At 43.6% G+C, this 8,364-nt stretch overlaps 1 protein-coding gene across 1 annotated transcript in view; it reads right to left on the bottom strand.

The window, feature by feature from the left end:
• Positions 1-5,971: 5,971 nt before the first annotated feature.
• elovl8a (ELOVL fatty acid elongase 8a) overlaps positions 5,972-8,364 on the bottom strand; it is a gene marked incomplete at both ends in the record, with an annotated part of 12,773 nt that continues 10,380 nt past the window's right edge. The window contains one exon of the mRNA XM_080438936.1: positions 5,972-6,157. Coding sequence (XP_080295062.1) covers positions 5,972-6,157 — 186 coding nt within the window. The remainder of the gene's footprint in view (positions 6,158-8,364) is intronic.

Below are 8,364 nucleotides of genomic sequence, written 5' to 3'. Positions count from 1 at the left end.
GATTCACGGTGTATCCCTGCGGCTGGCATTTTGAGTATTGATTTAGCTTAACTTATTTACTTAAGCGGTTCCTCAAAACCCCCTTGAGGCTATAAGAACCTCAGCTCTTTTACAAAGACAGTAAAAAGTCTCATGTCAGCAATAATAACCCAAATGAAAAAATGTCAAACCTGGAAAAATCCCTCTATCTGGAACCTTGAAAGACAGCTGTCCAATAGCAGGACAGAATGAAAGACATGGTGATATTGGCCGTGTAAAATATCAAAATCAAAATACATTGATTTGTTTGGTTGTGCTGATTCTTGCCGACAAACCGCATTTCAGTCGAAACACTGATGAATAGATTGAAAACAGCTTTTATTCGTAAAATGGAAAAGACAAGTGTGAGTATTGTATTTGATCTTGGTCGTTCAGGCTCTGCTATTATGCTCCCTGCTCAGCACATTACAAGACAACCATCTAAAACCCTGTAAGACCGGGAACGCATCTGTGTCATTTTAAGATTTATTTGTCTGTTCAAAAATAGCAGATCTACGCTATGAACTTGTAGATGTTTTTATTATATTTAGATGTGCTATTTTTTTTAAAATGTCATGGTGAGGGGGTGCTCCTTCCATTCCGACATCTCACCACTCCGACTAGTGGCTTCCGCGTGCGGTTATGGTTAGGGTTAGGGTTAGGTATAGGGTTCGTCAACGTCGGAAAGGCGACATGTCGGAAAGGAGAAATGCACCCCATGGTGAGTCCTGCCCCGTCCTGCTTTAATGCCAGTTTGTATCTTGAGTTTCGCGACAGTATTGGACCCGAGTGCAGAGCCTCACAGGCAGGCAGGCAGATCCAATTCAATGATGGTATTTATTAACAAAATAACCCTAACCCAGGATACAAACTGGCATTAAACCAGGGCACACCATGACATTAATTATAATCTGACAAAGGAACACTGAACACAGGGAGGTTTAAATAGACACAGGACTAACGAGACACAGGTGAAACTCAAAGACAATCAACACAGGGATTGGCTGGGAGTCTAACGGGACACAGGTGGAGAAACGAGTAAACACAGGGAGGTGATACAAGACAGGTAGCTTTCCTGAGCCAATAATTTGATCCTATTGACCAATGACCCGTCATCAAATTATTGGCCTAGGAATGCGACAAAAACTAAAGAAAATATCCATGAATTCAAGACTTCATGGGGTGTGTAATTGAAAGAAGATAAGTAATTTTTTGGGTGAATTACTCCTTTAACGGTTCATTTGGAAACCACAAAGGAACCCCATGGCTGGACCCCTTAGAGCAGGGGTGGGCAACTTTGATCATGGAGAGGGCCACTATATTTCCACACTCACTCCAGAGGGCCACATTGCATGTACTGTTGGGCCATTCCATGTCACACAGAAGCCAAAAATAGCAAAAATACCAAAAATAGCAGATCTACAATCTCAAAACGCGTCCCACTGCGACGCATTTTGAGCTTGTAGATCTGCTATTTTTGCTACTACTTATTTTTTGCTATTTTTGAAGTGGAATCCTGAAAAGTTAAATTTTTATGTAATTTCTAAAATGACGTTAAAAAAAATGCATTTAGTTATACTTATGTTAGCTTTATGAACTTTAATACAAATACATTGGACGTAATTAAAGCGGGTCACGTTTGCATGTTTGGAATTGTAAACAGCTGAAATCCATAATATATCAGTATTCCCATATTAACCTGCGTGCCGCATTAAGTGAAGGTGGGGGCTGGGCATGTGGCCCCCGTGTCACCAGTTGCCCATGTATGCCTTAGAGGGTCCCCATGATGGCTGGACCCCCATCACTTAAAGAGAACCACTGGCCTATACTCTTCAGTTGAAAATCTTTAGACCCTGGTGTTGGATAGGAGACACCTACTGGTCAACAAGAGGTACTGCCCAAATATCTCCATGTAAACAAAAGAAGGATCGACAGCAGGAACAAAAAAAACACTGATGTCTAATCCTTTCTGATACAGATCTGTTCTGCACAACTGATCCCATGTGGGTCCCTCTCTCTGTTCAGACAGCCCCACCATGAGAGGATGAGAGGCAGGATGCCATAAATCAAATAATTTGCTCCCTGTTGTTAACAACCCTGAATCTCTCTTTACATTCGTGATGGTCTGGGCCAAAAAAAAAAAAAAACACAAAACAATAAAAGGCCATAAATCAAGTTTGCCCTTCACGGCAGAGTGGTACGTCCCTCAGCAGCATCCACTGATACTATGGGCTGCATGGGGGGGCATTGGGTTCATCCCATTGTCCACCATTGTAGGGGGGGTGGTGGGGGGGGGGGGTGTCAGAAACAGATGGGGTCTCGCTGGCTGTGGGGAACAAAAGGTCAGCCCCAAGACAGCGTTCAAGAATGGCGGCTATAACTGCAACGTGCACGCGCACACGCACAAATGGTGCTCACAGAAAGTGCACGGAACCAGACACATAAGAAAAGGGGTTGATTGATAGACACCTGCTTTTGCACACAGGCACTTTGACCTTGAGGTTATAGGCAGAGGCTGTAGTTATAGAGGGAGAGATTAAGAGAGAGCAACAAAATGCAACAACAAAAAAGGAACTTGAAAAAGGCCAAAAGCGTGCATGGGGGGAAAGAGTGAGTTAAAGCAGTGGTTCTCAAACTTTTTCATGAAAAAAATCTGAAACACAATTTTATACAATATAGAGTAGGGGGTCCCTGCTTCATCTCTCTCTCAGCTAGGGGGTCCTTGGCCTGAAGACGTTGAAGACCCCTGTCGTAAGGAGAGTGGATATTGGATAACGCACATGAAAATCATTTTTTTCTCCACAAAAAACTAGCTGATGAGGGAGCTCACACGAATGGAGGAAGACCTCTTTGCAAGATTAGAAATTATTGAGCAAATTAGATTCTTTCAAACCTGATGATTTATTTGTGCCCATTTTACCACCAAGTGCTGATAACGGTGTAAGTCTGTCTCAGAAACAGAAAACTGGCCTGGAATCCAGATGAGAAACTCTACAGTGGTCTAGATAAGATAATGAGCAACACTATGGAAGAATAGATTTGGGATTTGGGAAAGATTCGGGATAACTCTGTTAATGTGTGTGAAGGAATGACTCCCACGTGTGTGTGTGTGTGTGTGTGTGTGTGTGTGTGTGTGTGTGTGTGTGTGTGTGTGTGTGTGTGTGTGTGTGTGTGTGTGTGTGTGTGTGGACAGACAGACAGACAGACAGACAGACAAATAGATACTCTACTCTCCTTTCCTCCTCTCCTCTCCACACACACACACACACACACACACACACACACACACACACACACACACACACACACACACACACACACACACACACACACACACACACACACACACACACACACACACACACACACACACACACACACACACACACACACACACACACACACACATTTAAACAGAGGTTGAGTGCTCTTATCGTGCTCAGATGGCTGTATGGCCTTGTTAACCCTCTTTGTATGAACAACCCAGTAGCTCAATCACAGCCAAATCTGTGGCAGTGTGCTACAAAAAAAGGTTGAAAACCACTGATGTAGGACGTCGTTCATTTGCCAAAAGAAACCTGAAAGTCAAAGTATGGAGATAAGAGGTTTCTGCCCGACAACAACAATATGACTGTGTGGTGCAGTCAGTGTGTATTTATATGTGCCAGACACAAACACACAGTGTATGTATGTATCCCTTCTGTATGTACTCGTGTGTGTGTGTGTGTGTGTGTGTGTGTGTGTGTGTGTGTGTGTGTGTGTGTGTGTGTATGAGCGCGTACGTGCGTGTGCGTGTGCGTGCGTGTCAGGGTCTCAGGAATCACTGAAGGGCCTCATATATACTTCGTCTCAACGCTGTGTGTCACACACCGCAAACAGCAGATCTACAAGTTCACAACGCATCGCAGTGCGTCACGTTGTGAACTTAGAGATCGGGCAATTTTCAGTTTCACGACACCAGCGGTGCAGCAACTATAAGGTATAAATGTGTCTGGAGTGGATGGATCCTCCTGAGTATTAATTTAACTCTTCAGAGAGTGTCAGAATGATGAGCACATCCCCACACCTTTCCTCACAAGCATGGTAATTACCAGGAGTGGCTTTGAGAGGACCCTCAACCTCCTCCTGACTGATTAGATACCAGCTTCACTCTCTCTCTCTCTCTCTCTCTCTCTCTCTCTCTCTCTCTCTCTCTCTCTCTCTCTCTCTCTCTCTCTCTCTCTCTCTCTCTCTCTCTCTCTCTCTCTCTCTCTCTCCTCCCTCCCTCCCTGGCCAATCGAGGCCCTAACACTCTGACACCAGTTACTGGGGAGACAGAAGCACATGTGTTGAATGGTATTGATTCACACAGTTAAAAATACACACCTCTAACGCAACGTGACCTTTTGTTGGCTATAGGGTATAGAACAGAGAGAGTGGGTTATGTAGTGCGTACTATATAATTTGCTCACCCACTCAGGCTCAGCCCTCACCTACTCACTCACGCGCGCACCAGTGTTGATTTCATAGACTTAAAACTATGACGAAAAATGTCTGTTGACTACCTTTTAACACTGACAAAAACTACATTAAAACTAAGCTATGATGACTAAAACTATGACTAAATATACTGACAATTTCGTCAACAAATAAAAACTAGACTAAAATGTTAGTGAGGGATCTAGTGGAGAAGAGATCCAGAAGAACTAAAAGACAAGTCATCATGGATACGCGCGGGTGTCACAGACCGAAAATAGTTGATCTACAAGCTCACAACGCGTTGCAGCGCGACGAGTTATGAGCTTGTATATATATAGGCTATTTTCAGCATGCAGCTAAGTGACAATCATTTTGATGCCATGACGGCCCGTCAAAATGACATTTTAGTTGACTAAATCAACTGTACATTTAGTCGACTAAAATCTTATGATATTTAGTCGACTAAAACTAAAAGTAAACATTTCAGACGACTAAAATATGACTAAAACTAAACAGAATTTAAAAGAAATCAACACTGGCAAACACTCACGCTCCCACCCACCCACCCACCCACCCACGCGCTCACTCACTCACTCACTCACTCACTCACTCACTCACTCACCCACCCACGCGCTCACTCACTCACTCACTCACTCACTCACTCACTCACTCAGTCACTCGCCAGTGATTTCGTCTCTGTCCATGGGAGGGCGATAAAGAGAGACATGTTGTGTTCACAAAGGCAATCAGAAAGACCTTCCACAATATGACAGACGGACGGGCGGGGGGGAGTGGGGGGGTAAGTGGATGAATTGGTAGGTGGGGGGGGCGGGTTGGTGGGGGTGCAGCCTATCTACATAAGAGGGAGGGAGAGAGACGGGGCGGGCGGGACTTATGGCTAATGAAAGCTGTGTAAGCTGACAGTGGATTGGCCCCGTCTGTCAGCCAATGGCCATGAAGGGAAATGAAGCGTCTCAAAAAGAGATTAGATTAAAAGGAGTTAAAGAGGGAGGGGGCGGGGGAGGAGGGGGGGGGGTGGTGGACTGACCAGATTTATTTCAATTTGGCAACAGGACCCCTCTTCACTAATGACCCATGGGGGATGGGAGGGAATTGGACATGGCTCACTGTGTGTGTGTGTGTGTGTGTGTGTGTGTGTGTGTGTGTGTGTGTGTGTGTGTGTGTGTGTGTGTGTGTGTGTGTGTGTGTGTGTGTGTGTGTGTGTGTGTGTGTGCACGCGCGCGCGTCAGACAGACAGACAGACAGACAGACACATAAATAGATAGCTAGGTAATTAAAAAAATACACAATGAATGAAATTAATGTTTGTAATTTTATGCATATTTACACAGACATTGAACACATATCCTTTTCCTATTTTTTCTTCCTTTTGTTCTTGCTCTCTTTCATTCAAATGTTCATTCATTCATTCATTCATTCATTCATTCATTCATTCATTCATTCATTCATTCATTCATTCATATATCATGGTCTCTCAGGCCTTCTTGGTGTTCTTGGTGTTCTTGGTGTTCTTGTTGAGGTAGCTGTGGTAGTAGAAGTTGCTGAAGAGCAGGATGAGGCTGACAGCGTACAGAGTCACCACCACGTTCATAGCATCAGGGAAGTTACAGTCAGCGTACAGGTTGTATGTGGTGTGAACCGTTACTATGACGAACTGGAGCTGGAGGAGACAGAGAGACAGACAGACAGACAGACAGACCGTCACTATGACGAACTGGAGCTGGAGGGAGAGAGAGAGACAGACAGACAGACAGAGAGACAGACAGACAGACACTATGACAAACTGGAGCTGGAGGGAGAGAGAGAGACAGACAGACAGAGAGACAGACAGACAGACAGAGAGACAGACAGACCGTCACTATGACAAACTGGAGCTGGAGAGAGAGAGAGACAGACAGACAGACAGAGAGACAGACAGACAGACAGAGAGACAGACAGACCGTCACTATGACAAACTGGAGCTGGAGCTGGAGAGAGAGAGAGACAGACAGACAGAGAGACAGACAGACAGACAGAGAGACAGACAGACCGTCACTATGACAAACTGGAGCTGGAGAGAGAGAGAGACAGACAGACAGAGAGACAGACAGACCGTCACTATGACGAACTGGAGCTGGACGAGAGACAGACAGACAGACAGACAGACAGACAGACAGACAGACAGACAGACAGACAGACAGACCGTCACTAATATGACAAACAGGAGCTGGAGGGGGACAGACGGACAGACAGACAGAGAGAGACAGACAGAGAGACGGACAGACCGTCACTATGACGAACAGGAGCTGGAGGGGGGCAGACTCGAGTACTACATTTATCAATACCACAACAATGTAGAAATACAAGTAAAAGTCTGGTATTCAAAATTAAAGTATACAAAAGTATTGGCATCAAAATATACTTCAGCACCAAAAGTAAAAGTACTCATTATGCAGTTTCCAAAAATATAAAAAAGCCTTAGAAAATAGCAGATCTACAAGCTCACAACGCGTGAGCTTGTAGATCGGCTATCTTCAAACAGTCAGAGTACATACAGGGCTGAAGTGGTTAATGTGCTTTGTAATAATAATGATATAAAAAATCTACAAAATAGGCTAACTAGTAACTAAAGTTGTCAAAATATTGTATTGGAGTAAAAAGTACAATATTGTCCTCTGAGGTGTAGTGGAGGAGAAGTAAAAGCATATTGAGAATTTGAAATACTCTTGTGAAGTAAAAAAAAAAACTCACTATTGTACTTATGTATGTACTTAGTTACTTTACACAAACTGGCAGACCAACACGTGGAAGTTGCAACATTCATGCTTATCTGATCTGCATCAGAGACATTGGGACAGAGAAGGACATGGAGAATGAGGAAGAAAGAGATAGAAGAGAAACAACTTCCCAGTGAGCACAGACAGACAGGACGTTTGCAAGACGTCATTTTTCGACATCCATCCATATCTGTTCTTCCAGACGTCCTGCAGCTCACTGGGACGGTTCAGATTGTGATGCAATAGTTACACTACTGTCCCATCTGAAGACATGGAGGCTTAAGTGATCTGGCTGAAAATACATCATCTTAGTCCTACAGAAAACTTACACCCGGTTGACACTTGGCATTAAAATGTATCTGGGTTCAAATAGAACGCAATCGGATTGTGCCAAGCTATATAATATAAGAATTTGTGTTGATTTTGAATCAAATTCCATTTAGTTTTAGTCATAATAGTCACCTGAAAAGTTTTACTGTTAGTCTAGTTTTAGTTGACTAAATATCATAAGATTTTATTCGACTAAATCTACAGTTGATTTAGTCGACTAAAATGTATTTTGGCGGTGCTGTGATGGCGTCGTGATGGCTGATTTTACACTTGTTTGCGCGCTGCAACGCATCGCAGAGCACAACACCAGAGCGCAACCAAACATAGAACAACTTGTCTTTTAGTTCTACTGGATCTCTTCTCCACTAGTCCCTCACATTTTAGTCTAGTTTTTATTTGTTGACGCATTTGTCAATGCATTTTAGTCTTAGTCATCTTCACCAGTGAAAAAAGGTTTTTAGTCGACGAAATCAACCCTGATAAGAATGCAGTAACTATGCACAAAAGATGCATTTTAAAGCCAAGCTTAAACAAAGCCTTATACTCTTTTTCATGCTGGGCTTTGAGATACAAACATTAGCCTCTCTCAAGGAACCCAGATTCATTAAAACATAGAAATAATACTCCTGTCATTTGGGCTTTTACGAGCAAGAGTCCCCGTGACCCATTGTGTTATCCCAAGCCAAAATGAAAGGAGCCACAGTTTTTAATTTGTTCTCATTTTAAAAGAGCCGAATAAGCCCCCCCCCCCCCCCAGCACATATAAGTCTATTGTCTTAAC

The sequence above is a fragment of the Gymnoscopelus braueri genome (assembly GCF_963280865.1).
Source record: "Gymnoscopelus braueri genome assembly, chromosome: 10".
NCBI lineage: Eukaryota > Metazoa > Chordata > Actinopteri > Myctophiformes > Myctophidae > Gymnoscopelus > Gymnoscopelus braueri.
This window is presented reverse-complemented; position numbering and strand designations above follow the sequence as displayed.